General features: G+C 35.9%; 1 protein-coding gene across 1 annotated transcript; it reads left to right on the top strand.

The window, feature by feature from the left end:
• Positions 1–27613, top strand: LOC117345251. Its single transcript, XM_033908286.1, has 8 exons — positions 1–390; positions 674–940; positions 12056–12125; positions 16715–16765; positions 17313–17477; positions 20067–20239; positions 24745–24867; positions 27432–27613. The coding sequence occupies exons 2-8, from the start codon at positions 674–676 to the stop codon at positions 27534–27536; spliced, it is 954 nt and encodes a 317-aa protein (XP_033764177.1). The 5' UTR covers positions 1–390; the 3' UTR covers positions 27537–27613.
• Positions 27614–27752: the final 139 nt, after the last annotated feature.

Here is a 27752-nt window from a genome sequence, read left to right as displayed (position 1 = left end):
TCACCGAAGATAACGGACGTTCCTTATTCTAATAATTCTAGCAAACTTATATAAATACTTAAGATTACACATAGTGTTAAAACACTGACTGTATAATGAAACTGATACATTGAATTCCTCAAAGGACTATATTTGCGAGAAGAGTATTGATTGTATAATTCTTTTCTATAATTAGTCACAACATGATGAAGTAAACAGTAAGGAGTAAGGAAATAAGATTTTATCTTTGAATGACGGTATCTCTACCAAGATATAAGACCACGTTTACACTGTACGCAAGGCCCTTATGACCTATAAATGATAAGGACAACGGATGCCTAGAGTAGCAGCAGTTAATACAATATAACAGGTGGCCAATAACGAAGAACTTAAATCGGGTGTTCTTTCAAGGTACGTTGATCCTTATAACATTTTCGTTTTGTTTTGAAAGATTATGTGATATATGGTAAATGCTGATTATTACAAAAGGCACTCATGCGCAAAAGTGATTCACAGTTTCATTGATTTCACCGGGACATATTTCTGTCACCAAATCCAATTAGAAATCTATCTTTTTTTAATCCTCAAAGTGTTGCTTTTCATTGTTCACCTGAGTGTTGCTGAATTAGAAAGAAATAAAATACACTGCATTCACTGACATGTTTGTGTAGTTATTATATATCTTCTACTTCAGATGCAGACAAATCTTGGATATCTATTGCTGTGTCTGACAGTTTCATCAGCTGCTGGTACGTTTGAATGTTTCTGTAATTTTTTACACCCTGAATACTTCGTACTGCCGTGTGCCGATTTGAACCATCGTCCTATAGGAACCATAGATATGCCGGATCATGTCCTCAACCACTTTTACACCTACGATCTCAATGACCGGTACTGTAAGGCCAAACTAGCCGGGGTACAGCCGCCACAGGGATACCAACCCATTCTACACTATGGTCAGGTAGGACATCATGTAACTATTCAGTGTTAATATTCGTTTTGTATCGAGTGGTAGTTGATACATTATCGGTCTACTTTGATATCGAGTGGTAGTTGATAGTTTACTTTAAGCTTCTTTTGGTATTTAATGATAGTTTTGTACTATGAATTACACTGCAAAGTTGTGGCAGGAATCTCGTTTGAATCCCCGTTGGCTGTCAGAAGGTACGGACAAACTTTCATATCGTGTTTCTCAGCATCATTACCAGTTTTCTATTCTATAGACCGTCTGTCAAATGTTTTGGTCTTGATTGCTTATTGATGATACGTATTCAAGACTCCAGATTTATTTTATGAATTTGTTAAATGATGTTTTACAATCACAGCCTTCAGATCACTCCGTACTGCGGAATATGTTATGTTAATATATCGTCGAATTGTTTCCTAGCTCAGTGAATAACAGATTAGCGTTAAATACATCGATGTATCAACTATGAATATAATTTATTCTACATCCGTGTATACACTCTACTCTACATCTCTGTATACACTCTACATCCGTGTATACACTCTACTCTACATCCATGTATACACTCTACTCTACATCCATGTATACACTCTACTCTACATCCGTGTATACACTCTACACTACATCCGTGTATAAACTCTACTCTACATCCATGTATACACTCTACTCTACATCCGTGTATACACTCTACTCTACATCCGTGTATACACTCTACTCTACATCCATGTATACACTCTACTCTACATCCATGTATACACTCTACTCTACATCCATGTATACACTCTATTCTACATCCATGTATACACTCTACTACTACATCCATGTATACACTCTACTCTACATCCATGTATACACTCAACTCTACATCCGTGTATACACTCTACTTCTACATCCATGTATACACTCTACTCTACATCCATGTATACACTCTACACTACATGCATGTATACACTCTACTCTACATCCATGTATACACTCTACTCTACATCCGATGTATACACTCTACTCTACATCCATGTATACACTCTACTCTACTCCATGTAACACTACTCTACACCCATTTTCATTTAAATTTCATCCTGTATACACTCTTACTCTACATCCATGTATACACTCTCCTACATCCATGTATACACTCTACACTACATCCATATACCTCTATCTACATCCATCTATACACTCTACTCTACCCATCCTATGTATCCATTACACTCATTCCATCAGTTATTACACTTACACCTACATCCATGTATAACACTCTTCCACCCGTAACCCTTTTCACATCCATGTATACACTCTATTTAAACATCCATGTATACACTCCTCTCATTCCTGTATACACTCTATCTTACATCCAGGGATACACTCTATTCTACATCCATGAATTCCCAACCCCTACATCTACTACTCCATGTATACACTTACTCAAACATCCTGTATACACTCTACTCTACATCCATGGATTACACTCTCTACATCCTGTATACACTCTACACTACATCCTTTGAACACTCTACCAAAATCCATGTATACACTCTACTCTACATCCATGTATACACTCTACACTACATCCATGTATACACTCTACTCTACATCCATGTATACACTCTACTCTACATCCATGTATACACTCTACTCTACATCTCTGTATACACTCTACTCTACATCCATGTATACACTCTACACTACATCCATGTATACACTCTATTCTACATCCATGTATACACTCTACTCTACATCCATGTATACACTCTACTCTACATCCATGTATACACTCTACTCTACATCCATGTATACACTCTACTCTACATCTCTGTATACACTCTACTCTACATCCATGTATACACTCTACACTACATCCATGTATACACTCTACTCTACATCCATGTATACACTCTACTCTACATCCATGTATACACTCTACTCTACATCCGTGTATACACTCTACTCTACATCCGTGTATACACTCTACACTACATCTCTGTATACACTCTACTCTACATCCGTGTATACACTCTACACTACATCTCTGTATACACTCTACACTACATCTCTGTATACACTCTACTCTACATCCATGTATACACTCTACTCTACATCCATGTATACACTCTACTCTACATCTCTGTATACACTCTACTCTACATCCATGTATACACTCTACTCTACATCCGTGTATACACTCTACTCTACATCCATGTATACACTCTACTCTACATCCATGTATACACTCTACTCTACTTCCATGTATACACTCTACTCTACATCCATGTATACACTCTATTCTACATCCATGTATACACTCTATTCTACATCCATGTATACACTCTACTCTACATCCATGTATACACTCTACTCTACATCCGTGTATACACTCTATCTTACATCCATGTATACACTCTATTCTACATCCATGTATACACTCTACTCTACATCCGTGTAATACACTCTACTCTACATCCGTGTATACACTCTACTCTACATCCGTGTATACACTCTACTCTACATCAATGTATACACTCTACTCTACATCCATGTATACACTCTACTCTACATCCATGTATACACTCTACTCTACATCCATGTATACACTCTACTCTACATCCATGTATACACTCTACTCTACATCCATGTATACACTCTACTCTACATCCATGTATACACTCTACTCTACATCCATGTATACACTCTACTCTACATCCATGTATACACTCTACTCTACATCCATGTATACACTCTACTCTACATCCATGTATACACTCTACTCTACATCCATGTATACACTCTACTCTACATCCATGTATACACTCTACTACACATCCATGTATACACTCTACTCTACATCCATGTATACACTCTACTCTACATCCATGTATACACTCTACTCTACATCCATGTATACACTCTACTCTACATCCATGTATACACTCTACTCTACATCCATGTATACACTCTACTCTACATCCATGTATACACTCTACTCTACATCCATGTATACACTCTACTCTACATCTCTGTATACACTCTACTCTACATCTCTGTATACACTCTACTCTACATCCATGTATACACTCTACTCTACATCCATGTATACACTCTACTCTACATCCATGTATACACTCTACTCTACATCCATGTATACACTCTACTCTACATCCATGTATACACTCTACTCTACATCCATGTATACACTCTACTCTACATCCATGTATACACTCTACTCTACATCCATGTATACACTCTACTCTACATCCATGTATACACTCTACTCTACATCCATGTATACACTCTACTCTACATCCATGTATACCTACTCTACATCCGTGTAACACTCTACTCTACATCCGTGTATACACTCTACTCTACATCCATGTATACACTCTACTCTACATCCATGTATACACTCTACTCTACATCCATGTATACACTCTACTCTACATCCATGTATACACTCTACTCTACATCCATGTATACACTCTCTGCTCTACATCCATGTATATACTCTACTCTACATCCATGTATACACTCTACTCTACATCCATGTATACACTCTACTCTACATCCATGTATACACTCTACTCACATCCATGTATACACTCTACTCTACATCCTGTATACACTCTACTCTACATCCATGTATACACTCTACTCTACATCCATGTATACACTCTACTCTACATCCATGTATACACTCTACTCTACATCCATGTATACACTCTACTCTACATCCATGTATACACTCTACTCTACATCCATGTATACACTCTACTCTACATCCATGTATACACTCTACTCTACATCCATGTATACACTCTACTCTACATCCATGTATACACTCTACTCTACATCCATGTATACACTCTACTCTACATCCATGTATACACTCTACTCTACATCCATGTATACACTCTACTCTACATCCATGTATACACTCTATTCTACATCCGTGTATACACTCTATTCTACATCCATGTATACACTCTATTCTTCATCCGTGTATACACTCTACTCTACATCCGTGTATACACTCTATTCTACATCCATGTATACACTCTACACTACATCCATGTATACACTGTACACTACATCCTTGTATACACTCTATTCTACATCCATGTATACACTCTACTCTACATCCATGTATACACTCTACTCTACATCCATGTACACACTCTACTCTACATCCATGTATACACTCTACTCTACATCCATGTACACACTCTACTCTACATCCATGTACACACTCTACTCTACATCCATGTATACACTCTACTCTACATCCATGTACACACTCGACTCTACATCCATGTATACACTCTACTCTACATCCATGTATACACTCTACTCTACATCCATGTATACACTCTACTCTACATCTCTGTATACACTCTACTCTACATCCATGTATACACTCTATTCTACATCCATGTATACACTCTACTCTACATCCATGTATACACTCTACTCTACATCCATGTACACACTCTACTCTACATCCATGTATACACTCTACTCTACATCCATGTATACACTCTACTCTACATCCATGTATACACTCTACTCTACATCCATGTATACACTCTACTCTACATCCGTGTATACACTCTACACTACATCTCTGTATACACTCTACTCTACATCCGTGTATACACTCTACACTACATCTCTGTATACACTCTACACTACATCTCTGTATACACTCTACTCTACATCCATGTATACACTCTACACTACATCCATGTATACACTCTACTCTACATCTCTGTATACACTCTACTCTACATCCATGTATACACTCTACTCTACATCCGTGTATACACTCTACTGTACATCCATGTATACACTCTACTCTACATCCATGTATACACTCTACTCTACTTCCATGTATACACTCTACTCTACATCCATGTATACACTCTATTCTACATCCATGTATACACTCTATTCTACATCCATGTATACACTCTATTCTACATCCATGTATACACTCTATTCTACATCCATGTATACACTCTATTCTACATCCATGTATACACTCTACTCTACATCCATGTATACAATCTACTCTACATCCGTGTATACACTCTACTCTACATCCGTGTATACACTCTACTCTACATCCGTGTATACACTCTACTCTACATCCATGCATACACTCTACTCTACATCCATGTATACACTCTACTCTACATCCATGTATACACTCTACACTACATCCATGTATACACTCTATTCTACATCCGTGTATACACTCTACTCTACATCCATGTATACACTCTACTCTACATCCGTGTATACACTCTACTCTACATCCGTGTATACAGTCTACTCTACATCCGTGTATACACTCTACTCTACATCTCTGTATACACTCTACTCTACATCCGTGTATACACTCTACTCTACATCCATGTATACACTCTACTCTACATCCGTGTATACACTCTACTCTACATCCATGTATACACTCTACTCTACATCCGTGTATACACTCTATTCTACATCCATGTATACACTCTACTACACATCCATGTATACACTCTACTCTACATCCATTCATACACTCTACTCTACATCCATGTATACACTCTACTCTACATCCGTGTATACGCTCTACTCTACATCCATGTATACACTCTACTCTACATCCATGTATACACTCTACTCTACATCCATGTATACACTCTACTCTACATCCATGTATACACTCTACTCTACATCCATGTATACACTCTACTCTACATCCATGTATACACTCTACTCTACATCCGTGTATACACTCTACTCTACATCCGTGTATACACTCTACTCTACATCTCTGTATACACTCTACTCTACATCCGTGTATACACTCTACTCTACATCCATGTATACACTCTACTCTACATCCATGTATACACTCTACTCTACATCCGTGTATACACTCTACTCTACATCCATGTATACACTCTACTCTACATCCATGTATACACTCTATTCTACATCTCTGTATACACTCTACTCTACATCCGTGTATACACTCTACTCTACATCCATGTATACACTCTACTCTACATCTCTGTATACACTCTACTCTACATCCATGTATACACTCTACTCTACATCCATGTATACACTCTACTCTACATCTCTGTATACACTCTACTCTACATCCATGTATACAATCTACTCTACATCCATGTATACACTCTACTCTACATCCATGTATACACTCTATTCTACATCCATGTATACACTCTACTCTACATCCATGTATACACTCTACACTACATCCATGTATACACTCTATTCTACATCCATGTATACACTCTACTCTACATCCATGTATACACTCTACTCTACATCCATGTATACACTCTACTCTACATCCATTCATACACTCTACTCTACATCCATGTATACACTCTACTCTACATCCATGTATACACTCTACTCTACATCCATGTATACACTCTACACTACATCCATGTATACACTCTACTCTACATCTCTGTATACACTCTACTCTACATCTCTGTATACACTCTACATCCGTGTATACACTCTACTCTACATCCATGTATACACTCTATTCTACATCCATGTATACACTCTACTCTACATCCATGTATACACTCTATTCTTCATCCGTGTATACACTCTATTCTACATCCATGTATACACTCTATTCTTCATCCGTGTATACACTCTACTCTACATCCGTGTATACACTCTATTCTACATCCATGTATACACTCTACACTACATCCATGTATACACTGTACACTACATCCTTGTATACACTCTATTCTACATCCATGTATACACTCTACTCTACATCCATGTATACACTCTACTCTACATCCATGTACACACTCTACTGTACATCCATGTATACACTCTACTCTACATCCATGTACACACTCTACTCTACATCCATGTACACACTCTACTCTACATCCATGTATACACTCTACTCTACATCCATGTACACACTCTACTCTACATCCATGTATACACTCTACTCTACATCCATGTATACACTCTACTCTACATCCATGTATACACTCTACTCTACATCTCTGTATACACTCTACTCTACATCCATGTATACACTCTACTCTACATCCATGTATACACTCTACTCTACATCCATGTATACACTCTACTCTACATCCATGTACACACTCTACTCTACATCCATGTATACACTCTACTCTACATCCATGTATACACTCTACTCTACATCCATGTATACACTCTACTCTACATCTCTGTATACACTCTACTCTACATCCATGTATACACTCTATTCTACATCCATGTATACACTCTACTCTACATCCATGTACACACTCTACTCTACATCCATGTATACACTCTACTCTACATCCATGTATACACTCTACTCTACATCCATGTATACACTCTACTCTACATCCATGTATACACTCTATTCTACATCCATGTATACACTCAACTCTACATCCGTGTATACACTCTACACTACATCCATGTATACACTCTACTCTACATCCATGTATACACTCTACACTACATCCATGTATACACTCTATTCTACATCCATGTATACACTCTATTCTACATCCGTGTATACACTCTACTCTACATCCGTGTATACACTCTACTCTACATCCGTGTATACACTCTACTCTACATCCGTGTATACACTCTACTCTACATCCGTGTATACACTCTACACTACATCCATGTACACACTCTACACTACATCCATGTACACACTCTACTCTACATCCATGTATACACTCTACACTACATCCATGTACACACTCTACACTACATCCGTGTATACACTCTACTCTACATCCGTGTATACACTCTACACTACATCCATGTACACACTCTACTCTACATCCATGTATACACTCTATTCTACATCCATTCATACACTCTACACTACATCCATGTACACACTCTATTCTACATCCATGTATACACTCTACACTACATCCATGTACACACTCTATTCTACATCCATGTATACACTCTACTCTACATCCATGTACACACTCTACTCTACATCCATGTATACACTCTACTCTACATCCGTGTATACACTCTATTCTACATCCGTGTATACACTCTACTCTACATCCATGTATACACTCTACTCTACATCTCTGTATACACTCTATTCTACATCCATGTATACACTCTACTCTACATCCATGTATACACTCTACTCTACATCCGTGTATACACTCTACTCTACATCCGTGTATACACTCTACTCTACATCCATGTATACACTCTACTCTACATCTCTGTATACACTCTATTCTACATCCATGTATACACTCTACTCTACATCCGTGTATACACTCTATTCTACATCTCTGTATACACTCTACTCTACATCCGTGTATACACTCTACTCTACATCCATGTATACACTCAACTCTACATCCATGTATACACTCTACTCTACATCCATGTATACACTCTACTCTACTTCTCTGTATACACTCTACTCTACATCCATGTATAAACTCTACTCTACATCCGTGTATACACTCTACTCTACATCCATGTATACACTCTTACACTACATCTCTGTATACACTCTACTCTACATCCGTGTATACACTCTACTCTACATCCATGTATACACTCTACTCTACATCTCTGTATACACTCTACTCTACATCCATGTATACACTCTACTCTACATCCATGTATACACTCTACTCTACATCCATGTATACACTCTACTCTACATCCATGTATACACTCTACTCTACATCCATGTATACACTCTACTCTACATCCGTGTATACACTCTACTCTACATCCGTGTATACACTCTACTCTACATCCGTGTATACACTCTACTCTACATCCGTGTATACACTCTATTCTACATCCATGTATACACTCTACTCTACATCCATGTATACACTCTACTCTACATCCATGTATACACTCTACTCTACATCCATGTATACACTCTACTCTACATCCGTGTATACACTCTATTCTACATGGGTGTCAAACTCTATTCTACATCCATGTATACACTCTACACTACATCCATGTATACACTCTACTCTACATCCATGTATACACTCTACTCTACATTCATGTATACACTCTACTCTACATCCATGTATACACTCTACATCCATGTATACACTCTACTCTACATCCGTGTATACACTCTACTCTACATCCGTGTATACACTCTACTCTACATCCATGTATACACTCTACTCTACATCCGTGTATACACTCTACTCTACATCCATGTATACACTCTACTCTACATCCATGTATACACTCTACTCTACATCCATGTATACACTCTACTCTACATCCATGTATACACTCTACATCCGTGTATACACTCTACTCTACATCCATGTATACACTCTACTCTACATCCGTGTATACACTCTACTCTACATCCATGTATACACTCTACTCTACATCCATGTATACACTCTACTCTACATCCATGTATACACTCTACTCTACATCCATGTATACACTCTATTCTACATCCGTGTATACACTCTACTCTACATCCATGTATACACTCTACTCTACATCCATGTATACACTCTACTCTACATCCATGTATACACTCTACTCTACATCCATGTATACACTCTACTCTACATCCATGTATACACTCTACTCTACATCCATGTATACACTCTACTCTACATCCATGTATACACTCTACTCTACATCCGTGTATACACTCTATTCTACATCCGTGTATACACTCTACTCTACATCCGTGTATACACTCTACTCTACATCCGTGTATACACTCTATTCTACATCCATGTATACACTCTACTCTACATCCATGTACACACTCTACTCTACATCCATGTACACACTCTACTCTACATCCATGTATACACTCTACTCTACATCCGTGTACACACTCTATTCTACATGGGTGTCAAACTCTACTCTACATCCATGTATACACTCTACACTACATCCATGTATACACTCTACTCTACATCCATGTATACACTCTACTCTACATCCATGTATACACTCTATTCTACATCCATGTATACACTCTACTCTACATCCATGTATACACTCTACTCTACATCCATGTATACACTCTACTCTACATCCATGTATACACTCTACACTACATCCATGTATACACTCTACTCTACATCCATGTATACACTCTACTCTACATCCATGTATACACTCTACTCTACATCCATGTATACACTCTATTCTACATCCATGTATACACTCTATTCTACATCCGTGTATACACTCTACTCTACATCCGTGTATACACTCTACTCTACATCCGTGTATACACTCTATTCTACATCCATGTATACACTCTACTCTACATCCATGTACACACTCTACTCTACATCCATGTACACACTCTACTCTACATCCATGTATACACTCTACTCTACATCCGTGTACACACTCTATTCTACATGGGTGTCAAACTCTACTCTACATCCATGTATACACTCTACACTACATCCATGTATACACTCTACTCTACATCCATGTATACACTCTACTCTACATCCATGTATACACTCTACTCTACATCCATGTATACACTCTACTCTACATCCATGTATACACTCTACTCTACATCCATGTATACACTCTACTCTACATCTCTGTATACACTCTACTCTACATCTCTGTATACACTCTATTCTACATGGGTGTCAAACTCTATTCTACATCAATGGATGAAGTCTGCTCTACATGCCTGCTTCACCTACGACGACACAGTTTCCTCGTCGTTAGGTGAGAAGATATTGATAACGCCAGCACCGTAACAGACCATATTCTTACGTTACAAACAACTTGGTTTTAATTCCTGTCTCTAAAGCAACGGGCCGACTACAACTTACACAATATACCTACTGTTGTATACAATATTTGCAGTTGGAAACACCAGAGTTGAATTATGAACTATAACATAATGTAAGTGTTGGACATTTTGTGAATTAAAGCGTATACCTGCCAATAACACCTGTTTTGCAATCACAGTAAACTTTACACCTTTTATTTACGAAAGTAGCTCCCGATTCAATGTACAATTACACTTATAATTTAATTTTAACTTCGTAGTTAGGTTACCTGAAACTGGACGCTGGCTTCAGAGTAAACAGATGCACTGGATCAGTGATTTTCAACAGAGGTAAGCAGCTATTCTATATTCTAAACACAGGTAAACAGATCGGTTATATACCAAACAGAGAGGTAAACAGCTTGGTTATATAACAAAGACAGGGATAAACAGATCGGTTATGTAACAAACATAGAGGTAAACAGATCGGTTATATACTAAACACAGGTAAACTGATCGGTTATATACCAAACAGAGAGGTAAACAGCTTGGTTATATAAAAAACACAGAGATAAACAGATCGGTTATATACTAAACACAGAGGAAAACATGTCGGTTATATACCAAACACAGAGGAAAACAGATCGGTTATATACCAAACACAGAGGAAAACAGATCGGTTATATACAAACACAGAGGTAAACAGATCGGTTATATACTAAACACAGAGGTAAACAAATCGGTTATATACCAACACAGACATAAACAGATCGGTTATATACCAAACACAGAGGTAAACATATCGGTTACATACCAAACACAGAGGTAAACCGATCGGTTTTATAACAAACACAGAGATAAACATATCGGTTATATACCAAACACAGAGGTAAACATATCGGTTATATACCAAACACAGAGATAAACAGATCGGTTATATAACAAACACAGAGATAAACAGATCGGTTATATAACAAACACAGAGATAAACAGATCGGTTATATAACAAACACAGAGGTACACATATCGGTTATATACCAAACACAGAGGTAAACAGCTCGGTCATATACCAAACACAGAGATAAACAGATCGGTTACATACCAAACACAGAGGTAAACAGATCGGTTATATACTAAACACAGAGGTAAACATATCGGTTATATACTAAACACAGAGATAAACAGATCGGTTACATACCTAACACAGAGATAAACAGATCGGTTATATACTAAACACAGAGGTAAACATATCGGTTATATACTAAACACAGAGATAAACAGATCGGTTATATACCAAACATAGAGGTAAACAGATCGATTATACACCTAACACAGAGGTAAACAGATCGGTTATATAACAAACACAGAGGTAAACAGATCGGTTATATACCAAACACAGAGGTAAACAGATCGGTAATATAAGAAACACAGAGGTAAACAGATCGGTTATATACTAAACACAAAGGTAAACAGCTTGGTTATATACCAAACACAGCGATAAACAGCTTGGTTATATACCAAACACAGCGATAAACAGCTCGGTTACATACCAAACACAGAGGTAAACAGCTCGGTTATATACTAAACACAGAAGTAAACAGCTCGGTTATGTAACAAACAGAGAGGTAAACAGATCGGTACCAAACACAAAGGTAAACATATCGGTTATATACCAAACACAGAGGTAAACAGATCGGTTATATACCAAACACAGAGGTAAACCGATCGGTTTTATAACAAACACAGAGATAAACATATCGGTTATATACCAAACACAGAGGTAAACATATCGGTTATATACCAAACACAGAGGTAAACAGATCGGTTATATAACAAACACAGAGATAAACAGATCGGTTATATAACAAACACAGAGATAAACAGATCGGTTATATAACAAACACAGAGGTAAACATATCGGTTATATACCAAACACAGAGGTAAACAGCTCGGTCATATACCAAACACAGAGATAAACAGATCGGTTACATACCAAACACAGAGGTAAACAGATCGGTTATATACTAAACACAGAGGTAAACATATCGGTTATATACTAAACACAGAGATAAACAGATCGGTTACATACCTAACACAGAGATAAACAGATCGGTTATATACTAAACACAGAGGTAAACATATCGGTTATATACTAAACACAGAGATAAACAGATCGGTTATATACCAAACATAGAGGTAAACAGATCGATTATACACCTAACACAGAGGTAAACTGATCGGTTATATAACAAACACAGAGGTAAACAGATCGGTTATATACCAAACACAGAGGTAAACAGATCGGTAATATAAGAAACACAGAGGTAAACAGATCGGTTATATACTAAACACAAAGGTAAACAGCTTGGTTATATACCAAACACAGCGATAAACAGCTCGGTTACATACCAAACACAGAGGTAAACAGCTCGGTTATATACTAAACACAGAAGTAAACAGCTCGGTTATGTAACAAACAGAGAGGTAAACAGATCGGTTATACCAAACACAGAGGTAAACATATCGGTTATATACCAAACACAGAGGTAAACAGATCGGTTATATACCAAACACAGAGGTAAACAGATCGGTTATGTAACAAACAGAGAGGTAAACAGATCGGTTATATACTAAACACAGAGGTAAACACATCGGTTATAGACTAAACACAGAGGTAAACAGATCGGTTATATACCAAACACAGAGGTAAACAGATCGGTTATATACCAAACACAGAGGTAAACAGATCGGTTATATAACAAACACAGAGATAAACAGATCGGTTATATAACAAACACAGAGGTAAACATATCGGTTATATACCAAACACAGAGGTAAACAGCTCGGTCATATACCAAACACAGAGATAAACAGATCGGTTACATACCAAACACAGAGGTAAACAGATCGGTTATATACTAAACACAGAGGTAAACATATCGGTTATATACTAAACACAGAGATAAACAGATCGGTTACATACCTAACACAGAGATAAACAGATCGGTTATATACTAAACACAGAGGTAAACATATCGGTTATATACTAAACACAGAGATAAACAGATCGGTTATATACCAAACATAGAGGTAAACAGATCGATTATACACCTAACACAGAGGTAAACTGATCGGTTATATAACAAACACAGAGGTAAACAGATCGGTTATATACCAAACACAGAGGTAAACAGATCGGTAATATAAGAAACACAGAGGTAAACAGATCGGTTATATACCAAACACAGAGGTAAACAGCTTGGTTATATACCAACACAGAGATAAACAGATCGGTTACATACCAAACACAGAGGTAAACAGATCGGTTATATACTAAACACAGAAGTAAACAGCTCGGTTATGTAACAAACAGAGAGGTAAACAGATCGGTACCAAACACAGAGGTAAACATATCGGTTATATACCAAACACAGAGGTAAACAGATCGGTTATATACTAACACAGAGATAAACAGATCGGTTATATACCAAACATAGAGGTAAACAGATCGATTATACACCTAACACAGAGGTAAACTGATCGGTTATATAACAAACACAGAGGTAAACAGATCGGTTATATACTAAACACAGAGGTAAACAGATCGGTTATATACCAAACACAGAGGTAAACAGATCGGTTATGTAACAAACAGAGAGGTAAACAGATCGGTTATATACTAAACACAGATGTAAACAGATCTGTTATGTAACAAACACAGAGGTAAACAGATCGGTTATATACTAAACACAGAGGTAACAGATCTGTTATATACTAAACACAGAGGTAAACAGATCGGTTATATAACAAACACAGAGGTAAACAGATCGGTTATATACTAAACACAGAGGTAAACAGATCGGTTATATAACAAACACAGAGGTAAACAGATCGGTTATATACTAAACACAGAGGTAAACAGATCGGTTATATACTAAACACAGTGGTAAACAGATCGGTTATATAACAAACACAGAGGTAAACAGATCGGTTATATACCAAACACAGAGGTAAACAGCTCGGTTTGAAAGTGCGGCGATTGGTCCATTTTGCGTTTGAAATAATTATTCATTTTACAATATACTCATCACAATTGATATGAAATTAAATTAATCAATTCGTCTTCTGTATTTGTAGTATACATGTATGCTATACAGGGTGTCGGTCACATACATCTTACATATTATGGTAATGTGCATTCTATGTTATGTACAGTATAGTAAATATCATATACATCTTAAATGTTATATAACTGTACATTCTATTTAATATATGATATACCAGTAAATATCACATACATCTTACATATTATATAACTGTACATTATATTTAATGTACAGTATAGTAAATATCACATACATCTTAAATGCTATGCAACTGTACATTCTATTTAATATATGATATACCAGTAAGTATCACATACATCTTACATGTTATATAACTGTACATTCTATTTAATATATGATATACCAGTAAGTATCACATACATCTTACATGTTATATAACTGTACAGTCCATTCAATATATGATATACCAGTAAGTATCACATACATCTTACATGTTATAACTGTACATTCTATGTTATGTACAGTATAGTAAATATCATATACATCTTACATGTTATATAACTGTACATTCTATTTAATATATGATATACCAGTAAGTATCACATACATCTTACATGTTATATAACTGTACATCTATTTGATATATTATATACCAGTAAGTATCACATACATTTGTCATGTGACGTAACTGAAGACTGTATGCCTTATTTGATATATTATATACCCAGTAAACATCACATACATCTTACATGTTATGTAAAGGTACACTCTGTTTAATATATTATATACCGAGTAAGTCTCACATACATTTGTCATGTGACGTCCCTTTTATTTAATGATTGCGCGTCAACTCGTATTGTAATGTATTTACAGCTCAACTCAGCATGTCCAGTAGCTGTCCCCACAATATCACGGGACCAATAAGTACGTAAGCACTTCGACGGTTTGATCTAAAACATAAACTATCAATCTGTTAACAAGTTTGTATGATGTATGTGTAATTCAGTTTGGTGATGGTTATCTAAAACATTAATCAGTGAAGAGGTTTTTTAGCCTACCATCATACGGTGGTGGGCTGTTCAAATCGGCTTTAATCCGTCGTCCATCCGTTTTCAGTTGTTTAGCCATTCTTGTTAGCGCCATGTCTTTAAAAAATACTACAGATGTATTGCTGAAATACAAACAAATCGAATAAAAAACAGAAATAGGGTCATGCCCTTTCCAACAAAAACTAGCAATATGGCGAAGATTTTTCCAACAAAAACTATACGATGTCCATACCCTTTCCAACAAAAAGTTTATGGCCGTGTCCTTCCAGCACGCTGTTCCTCTGCTATCCTTTCTCAGATTTGCGTTATCCATTGTTAATAAATACTTTTTAAGGTTAAACGAAAATTAATGATGTATCTTCATATCAACTTATCCAATAAATGCTGAAATGAAATTGATTTTAACATTAATTTTCTTGTAGGTTTAGTTAATCTAGGTTCACAAAACCAAACACCATCTCCCCAAGTGACCTTACCAACAACAACGAAGCCTCCAAACGGTAAATGGCACACGTTTCCAACTGCTGCTCATCAGCCCATTGCCACTTCCCCACAACCCACGCGTCACTGGATTCCGTTTTTAGGAGGTAAGTTTAAGAAGTATATATTGTTAGAAATAAGAACGAATTATCGGAAGTATATGTTCAGCTTGCACACAATAAAATATGTGTCTTATATATTGCAAAATAGCAAGATCCGTATTATGTTAAAAAAATTGTAAAATAAAACCTCACTTATCCATGAAATTTACACCACTGTCCAACAACCTGTGACAACATACCGCTTATATTCATCTACACTTGCACATAATAGTGATTCTTACACAGATACATTTTAGAAAAACTGATACTTCACCATTTAAAATCAACGAATATCTCAGTCGATACTTACAAAGATAGACATGGACGATAGACATCTTCTAAATATGACCAGCATTTAGTTGATGACAGAGGAAACGTTCATGTCAGTGCTTCAGCAAGCTTGCCCTGAAATGGCTTTAATACGTTTATATAAACCCCTACAAGAAAATTGGGCTGTCGCATCCACACATCAAAAATAAACAAACAATAGTCCGTACCTACATCAATCCGTACCTACATCAATCCGTACTTACATCAATCCGTATCAATATCAGTCTGTATCAACATCATACTGTATCAACATGAGTCTGTATTAACGACAATCCGTATAAACATCAATCTGTATCAACAATCAATCTGTATAAACATCATACTGTATCAACATGAGTCTGTATCAACATCAATCTGTATAAACATCATACTGTATCAACATGAGTCTGTATCAACATCATACTGTATCAACATCATACTGTATCAACATGAGTCTGTATTAACGACAATCCGTATAAACATCAATCTGTATCAACATCAATCTGTATAAACATCATACTGTATCAACATGAGTCTGTATCAACATCAATCTGTATAAACATCATACTGTATCAACATCAATCTGTATAAACATCATACTGTATCAACATCATACTGTATAAACATCAATCTGTATAAACATCATACTGTATCAACATGAGTCTGTATCAACATCAATCTGTATAAACATCAATCTGTATCAACATCAATCTGTATAAACATCATACTGTATCAACATCAATCTGTATAAACATCATACTGTATCAACATCATACTGTATAAACATCAATCTGTATAAACATCATACTGTATCAACATCAATCTGTGTCAACATCAATCTGTGTCAACATCATACTGTATCAACATGAGTCTGTATCAACATCAATCCGTATCAACATCAATCTGTATCAACATCATAATGTATCAACATCAATCTGTGTCAACATCAATCTGTGTCAACATCATACTGTATCAACATGAGTCTGTATAAACATCATACTGTATCAACATCAATCTGTATAAACATCAATCCGTATAAACATCAATCTGTATAAACATCATACTGTATCAACATCATACTGTATCAACATCATACTGTATCAACATCAATCTGTATCAACATCATACTGTATCAACATCAATCTGTATCAACATCATACTGTATCAACATCAATCTGTATCAACATCATACTGTATCAACATCAATCTGTATAAACATCATACTGTATCAACATCAATCTGTATAAACATCATACTGTATCAACATCAATCTGTATAAACATCATACTGTATAAACATCATACTGTATCAACATCAATCCGTATCAATATCATACTGTATCAATATCATACTGTATCAATATCAGTCTGTATCAATATCAATCTGTGTCAACATTAGTCTGTGTCAACATCAGTCTGTGTCAACATCACTCTGTGTCAACATCAGTCTGTGTCAACATCATACTGTATCAACATCATACTGTATCAATATCAGTCTGTATCAACATCAATCTGTGTCAACATTAGCCTGTGTCAACATCAGTCTGTGTCAACATCAGTCTGTGTCAACATCAGTATGTGTCACCATCAGTCTGTGTCAACATCAGTCTGTATCAACATCATACTGTATCAACATCATACTGTATCAATATCAGTCTGTATCAACATCAATCTGTGTCAACATTAGTCTGTGTCAACATCAGTCTGTGTCAACAACAGTCTGTGTCAACATCAGTCTGTGTCAACATCAGTATGTGTCAACATCAGTCTGTGTCAACATAAGTCTGTGTCAACATCATACTGTATCAACATCATACTGTATCAATATCAGTCTGTGTCAACATCAGTATGTGTCACCATCAGTCTGTGTCAACATCAGTCTGTGTCAACATCAGTCTGTGTCAACATCAGTCTGTGTCAACATCAGTCTGTGTCAACATCAACCTGTATCAACATCAATACGTATTTATTACATCAATCCATATCGAGGCATTGCATTTCTAGTGTTTTGTCGTGATACATATTCTGGAGCTGGCAGTCATCTTGGAATTGGAAACCTGAAGCTTATTGTTAGTCCTCAGATAATGTACTAAAAGGAATTCGAATTGAAAGTCTCTCAACATCTATATATGTTGCCATGTATCCATAATATATTATTTACAATTCTTGTCATTTATAACAAGAGGATTTGATGCTACAGTTTCAAACATCAGTATGATTGTGTAAAATGATACGCCGTACACATGATAATAGAAATGAAAACAAAGTAAAAATCGTTTAATTATAGTATCTCCACCCGGATGTAGAGGAGCAGAAATCGATGCTGCCATCCAAGGAGGTAAAACTATATACCACTCAGATGCCAGGGCATGTGGAAACAGTGGATTTTCGTTTGATGAGTCTGTCCCACTTGCTTTCTGTAGTCTTAGAGAACCTGGGTACTGGAAACAATACCTACAGGTAAGTATCCCCCCATGAGAAGCCCCAACCCCCTTCCCAGACTCATGGCCGTTGTAGTGATGCTAAACGCCATACCATAACGTTAAACTTACATAGTTTGGAGGAAAATATTTACTCAAGAGCCTTTGACCATCATCCAGATCCTTTCGATTTTTATTCATATTTTTGTGTTCCTTTCTTTTGTAGCCATGGGCATTGTTATTATAATTCAAAGACGGTTCTGGTTCATGTGTGTATTTTATGTGAAGCCTACAATTACAATAAGAAATAAAACACTAATAGTTATTAGTTTATAATACAATAGTTCGACACCAATATAACAGTATATTAGACTGACTAACAAGGTTCCAGGGATCAATGACTGTCAATCTCTTTGTCCTAACTTGAAGTGAGAGTTCGAGGGGTTGAGGCGTGTGAGGAGATGAAGCTGCTCTCCCACTCAGGTGACATCATGTACATCAGGCTAGGCCGGATTATATATTGAAAAATACATGAATTACAGATATACAAATTAACAAATATGTACATACAGTCATACACAAGTAACGCTGTCGATAATTTCAACATAACATTGGCAATTTGATAATTTATCTAGTGTCTGGACCATGGGCTTTTCTTATATAAATACATCTTTTTCTGATTCAGTCTGTCTTTCATTGGTATACAAATCCACTCTGTGTCAATCTGCTTATATTACGATAACGATGTTGTTACACTTGTTATTTTTACAGTTTTTACGCGTATCACTACAAGTCAAGCCAAGTTTGAGTCATCATTGTAACAGCATAGAAGGCTGAAATGACAAGTAATGGAATATTGCTAGTGTGTCTCAAAGCTCACAAAGTGTGTCATCTATGGTACGATAATGATAGAAGATATGTTCAATAGTTTCTCTAGTAGTCACACACATGTAATGCACAAAGCTCATATTCGACAATTTTCAGAAGAGAAATGTTAATACAAATAATTAAGCAACTTGGATTGAAAGGTTCGTAATATTGTATCATCAGTCAACAAGATCGAGGACATGCATATTTTCCCTTTCCTCTGAATTCAATACTGCTTCTAATATTGTCTTTTAATCAACTCCTCAGCGAGGCTTCATTTGTGTTTCTCGTTTCACCCAAATAGAGGTATTTCAATCTTAATTCTTATTTTTGGTATCTGATTTTCCTCATATTAATACATGTAATAAAAAGGACCAACTCCACAGATAATGAAAATAATCCAACGAAGTTTGTTTTATGTAGCTCTGCATGTGTAATACCCGTTTGTTTCAGGGTGCTGTTCTCCTCACGTATCTAAAATTTTTAACGTTTTTAAGACATGTTATGCACTTTAGTTTGACAGTTATGGTTGTTATTATTGTTTGAAGTTAAGAATAAATATATCATCATTAAGAGATAAATTCCGATCTCCACACTCTATAATAGGATTGTTATCTTATTATCTAGGGCTTTAAGCTTCCGTTGTATGTTCTCAATAGTTATCTTCATTTGAACCATAGAGAGATAACAATGTTATTGCCGTATCATAGAATTTATTTTCCAATTTAAAAAAAAAAAAATCATTCTTAGCTTTAATTTCATTTCCAATTCCAATTTCCAACTAAAAAGAATACATTATGTAGTCGATACTGTCTTCTGCGTGTGTAACTTCTTTTACAAATGTGTTATATTTGTGTAACAATAAGAAAAGAATCTCGACAATTTTTATCTAACCTATATAACTTAAGCAACTCCCTATGGGTTAAGTGGCGAGGCCCGAATTTGTCAAATTATTGTCCATCAGCAGAATTTTGAGTGAAGGTGGATTAATCTATTGAGGATGTTGAATGATTTTCCGTTTAACATAACATACAGTTCACGGGTATGACAGAATATTGAAATGTTTTATTAAACGGGAAGCCTTTCAATTTTCATTTTATTGCATTTTGTATAGTTAAAATTAAAAACATAGAAAAATTAATAGTGTCAAAAAAGCAGGATTCAGTGACGTCACATCTTTTTGACATTACTCCACGTCAATGTGACGGCGCCATTTTGAAAGCGCTGATCAACGAAATTTTAACGTTTTCTGCTGTTATAGGAGAAACTGTGCATAAAAAGCTAACATCAAGTGAACATTTTGTCAGTTTCAGTGAGGTGAAGACAAAGGTTCGTTCTGATTGGTCAAAAACGATTAAACTTATATTTTCACTGCAAAACTTATATTTTCACTTAAAATAATATATTTTCACAAAAAAAAACCCCTGCAAAATCTTATATTTTCACTGTAACATCTTGTATTCTCACTGCTCACCGATGCAGTGAGAATACAAATTTCATAAGTTTGATAAATTTCACTGTCAAAAATGCAATAAAATGTAAATATTAATATATTTGTATTAGCTCCGCAAGGAAAGTGAAAAAAAATTCATTTATCCCTCAATATGTCTTAGAGGTCAGAAAAAAATTGATGTATTGAATAGCACACTTTAAAGTATCTTCATGCAGAGTATTGTGCTAATCACTGAGGAGCTCGCAGAATTATCTAAATTGGCAAACCTTTTATCTGAAGCAAAATCAATTGCATATATATATATATATATATATCTGATGTAAAACAATTTCAGAATGATAATATTTTTAATAACTTATTCATCAGTGTGCCTGATTAAACATATCATACAGATCTAACCAACAGTGGTTATATCCAGACGAATATGAGAAAAATCCCTTCTATTCCAACGTTTTTGGATAAAAAAAATCGCAATTTTTAACGTCATCTATCAGCTCACTTGATGAGTCCATAATCACACCTACAGGTTTAAATAATATCCATATCGAACATTTTTTGGCGAAAATGCTTCAAAGTTCATTTCTTAAGAACATGTCCCCAAGCCACCAAAATCGTCCTTATTTAAAACATCATTAATGAAAAAATCCATAGTGTAACAATCCTTAGTTAAAAACATCCCTAGTTAAAACCTCCTAAGTTGAAGTATTCTTAGTTAAAACGTCCTTAGTTAAAACAGCTCAGTTAAATACTTTCTTAATCAAAACGTCAAAACAGATTTAGTTAAAACATCCGTAGTTAATTGAAAACATCCTTAATTAAAAAAACATCATTAGTTAAAACCCTCCCCAGTTAAAACATTCTTAGGTAAATCATTCTAAATTAATACATCCATAGTTGAAAAATATACTTTCTTAAAACATCCTTAGTAGAAACCGGCCTTAGTCAAAACATACTGACTGAAACATCCTTAATGAATAAATCCTTAGTTTAAGCTTTCGTAGTCAAACGTCTTAAAGTTAAAACATACTTAGTTTAAAACAGCTTAATTGAAAACATCCTTAGTCGAAACGTCCTTAGTTCAAAATATCCTTAGTTGAAATATCCTTAGTGAAAACATTCTTACTAAACCATTCTTAATCAAAACATCCTTAGTTTAAAGCATCTTTAGATAAAAGTATCCTTTGCAAAAACATCCTTAGTTACATGTAAAACATCCATAATTCAATCGTCCTTAGTTAAATATATCATTAGATAAAAAAACATCCTCAGTTGAAAACAAGAAAACAAGCTTAGTTAAAAAATCCCTAGTTAAAGATATCCTTTATTTAAAGCACACTTAGTTCAAACATCCTCAGTTAAAACAGCATTAGTTATAAATATCCTTCGTTATTACTCCATGATTAAATCGGCCTTAGTTAAAACTTTCCATAATTCAAACATTCTTAGTTAAATTATTCTAAATTGAAACAGCCTTAGTTAAGAACATCCCTAGTTAGAACATCCCTAGTTAGAACATCCTTAGTGAAAAAGATCCCGAATTGAAACATCCATAGTGAAAACATCAATTTTGTTTAACGTCCTATTAACTACAAGGTCATTTAAGGATGTGCCAGGTTATTTTAGGTCGAGGAAAGCCGGAGAACCCGGGGAAAAATCATCGGCCTACGGTACCTGGCACTGTCCCACGTGGGTTTCGAACTTTCAACCCAGAGGTGGAGGGCTCTTAGTTTAAAACATCCTTAGTTAAAACACATTCTTAGTTAAAACGCCATTAGTTAAAACGTTTCTAGTAAAACATCTGTAGTAACCTCCTCAAGACTAGAAATATATAAAACATATAATTTAAACGTTTTAACTGTATTTACTTAGATCATTCTTGGAATGTAAAAAGAAAATATTTGTCATACCAATGACTTTTACTTATTACTCGTATGGCAGATAAAGAAAGATCACACAATTGACTCAGATCACAGTCTAAAATGATAAACGCCGTGGTGTATTACAATGGGTTTTTGGAATGTAAAGATATAACTATTATCCGTATGTTCATATGTAATAATTCATCACGTCAGATTATCAGACACCAAGACAGCATAGGGCTGTATTGGTGATCTGGAGTTCGCTGCGCAAATAAACACGAGTAAAAATTACGCCAATTCGTCTATTGTACTTCGGTATTTGTATTTAGAAAAAAATAATGATACTATTATGATATATCTTGCAAGGTACGATCCCACTGTGCGCAGTTAGCTGTTTACACTCCAATCTCTGTATTTGTGAACGGGAAATTGGTTGACGGAAACGGAAGTGGAATATTCATGGGATGTACAAATTCCGGTGGTTTCAAGGTAATGTACATATACTAGCGGAAAAAAGAAACACAGTTTTATTTCCGATAGTTATCATTTTACATAATTCCTTGGTGATATGTTCATGGTGTTTGCGCCCCGATTATTTAATCATTACTGAATACATTTTGATGATTTTCGATGTTCTATTACAAACAGTGAATACCGTTATAACAAGATTACTCTGTGCCGTTTCCTGATCCAAATCAGTAGCATGTGTACCCACTCCGCCATCAGTCGCGGCTCTTACTTTCCTTAACATTGACCCCATCAAGGTGTTTATTGCCCTTTGAGGGATATGATTCTACTCATGAATAAGTGCCTGTTGACACGCTTCTTTCCCCTCCCGTCTAGATCGTCCAACAAATGTTCGATCGGGGACATATCTAGACTGTATGGTGGCCAATCAAGAATTGGAACGTTGCCTCGTGTCGACCTGTTTCTCGTAAGTTTACGTTGTTGGATAAGAGGAAGAACGTGTGGTCTCAAAATAGATCCCGATATCTTTCATTTACCATCGATAACTACGAGAGAATTTTTCCACGCCTTTTGATATCACTGCCCATACCAAAACAGACCGGATCGGTCGCTTTCCGTGCCGCAAGCGTCATAATATCGCTCACCACGACGACGATAGACACGTTGTTGTCAATTTGACCTGACAAGCGTAAAGTGAGACTCGTCAGTGAACAACAGGCGTCTACAATGGGCCAAATGAAACCGATTTGGTGCATGTGCAAGCGGCCACTGCATTAGACGTTGGCGTCGCTTCTGTGAAAGTGGCGGACTAACATAGGAACGGACCCAAATAAAACTCCCGCAACTGACTTCTAAGCGTTCTTGGACACACTGACTGACCATGAGTGCCGACAGCTTGACGTGCCGTCTCCGACGCCGTCTGAAATCATGCTATTACCAGGCTATATGACGTTGGGAATGCCCTGCATTATCAGCTAGAGCAATGACCCTATCCAAATCGATTTACTCAAATCGCTGTGCAATTGCTTCGAAAAGAGATGTTGTGTAACTGATCTATACTATTCCAATGCTTCATTTTCAATGATTACCAGCACATGTATTGCAATAGTCCCCCGGGTGCACGCTTTCTTAAAAGAACTGCTGAACGAATTCGGCGTGGGGCGGGTCACGGTCGACTGAATTTTAAATAATTTCACAGTGCAGAGAGTTAGCACAGTGTGAAATTTAATTGATTTAAGACCAGGTGTTTAAAAGTTATATTAGAAAAACAAAACTTGCGTTTCTTTTTCCCGCTAGTATATATCATTAGAAGTTTATCATAATACAATGTATATCTTTTGCAATATGGTAATTATAACGATTAATATTTATTTCATTAATTAGTTTAAATCGCAAATACATATTGACATTCACAAACATTCACATACCAAAATGAATAAAGACGGATATTTATATAAAAGCCTATTGGTCCGAGGTGTGTAAAAGTTGACTAAAGGTCCTTAACACTAAAGATAAAACAATATGTAATTGGAAATGAACATTAGCGTACAGTAAGAAAATATTGCCTTTGGTTCATCATTATAATTTAAATATTTCTATTGTGAAAAAAATGCCTCGTGTAGGGTGTCTACACTTAAGCAACACATCTAGGTTACAATCAAATAGACGAACAATTACCTACATTGTTAAAACAACCCCTATAAGTTACTACCACTGTCCGAATTCAATCCTTTGTTAATTTCCTTGCCAATATCTGGTGATGAGTTTCTTTACAAATCATTATTGTATTATAAATTTATATATATTCCTCTGCTTTGGTCATACACATTAAACAATTTCTCAATATACGTTTCCTACAATCGCATTATTATCATTAATAGTACCTAATAGCCCTCTGGGAAATTAAAGATTTTGTGAAAGTACTGCGCAATAATATATATTAACACAAGCGGATGTGCAAGTATTGTCGTTATTAATAAACATATGTCACTCTGTTACTTGATATGAGCGTGTTAGGTGTTTGTTTCATCAGATCGCCTGTCTTGATTCAGTGTCCGTAGCCCGCTGGTGACAATATTCTCCATTATATTATTGTTTTCAAAACCCAAAAGGTCCATGGTAATGAAATTTTGCCAGTAGCACACTAAGGACATTGAGAAGGGCTGTTAAGTGTGTTCAAGCGAATTATGTTTACGTAATTCCAACTTCACAGCTGTGAAATTTGTTAAAACTGTAAATATTTACCTATTAACGTGTCGTAATAGCGGGACAACCAGGCATGGTAGAATAACTAGCCCTGAATGTTCTAGCGATACATTTGCCAAGTACAGGTAGATATCACATATACAGGCAGTATAGTCCGATCAGAACCATCTGGTCAGCCAGGATCAGTATGTGCATTCAAACTAACTGTCACCAAATTCAATAATTATAACCAAGTTATAACCAAGTTAGAATAATGTCTAAATGACTAAAAAAACAAAAACCATCAAACAAAAGTAAAAAAAAATGTTTGCATTGGGCAACAAGTTGCCATTTTCCTAGATACATCTATAGCGTTTGACTTGGTGTTGGTGTATTCGCAGATTGCCCGTCAGACATGCATCAGCGGGAAAATGGAGGTAGTAGAGATCACCCCGGGACGTACTGGAATGTTGGAGAATATCGACAATTACTACATCATCCAATGAGGTCCTCGGACTTGTGACTAAAAAATGAATAAAGTTTTCTATGATTTTCACATCCTCTTACCTCGAGGAATAACATCGGTCATTTCTTTTGTTGTGCTGTAAGTGGTCATGCGATGGGAGATCTCAAGTCAGATCTAATTACATATATTAGAGTATTGGTAAAGATGTTAGACCACTGAAGGGGTCTTAATGGGTCTGAAGAAAACATCACTCAAT

Source organism: Pecten maximus, chromosome 16, assembly GCF_902652985.1.
Source record: "Pecten maximus chromosome 16, xPecMax1.1, whole genome shotgun sequence".
Classification (NCBI taxonomy): Eukaryota; Metazoa; Mollusca; class Bivalvia; order Pectinida; family Pectinidae; genus Pecten; species Pecten maximus.
Note: the sequence above shows the minus strand (reverse complement) of the source record. Positions and strands in the feature narration are given on the sequence as shown.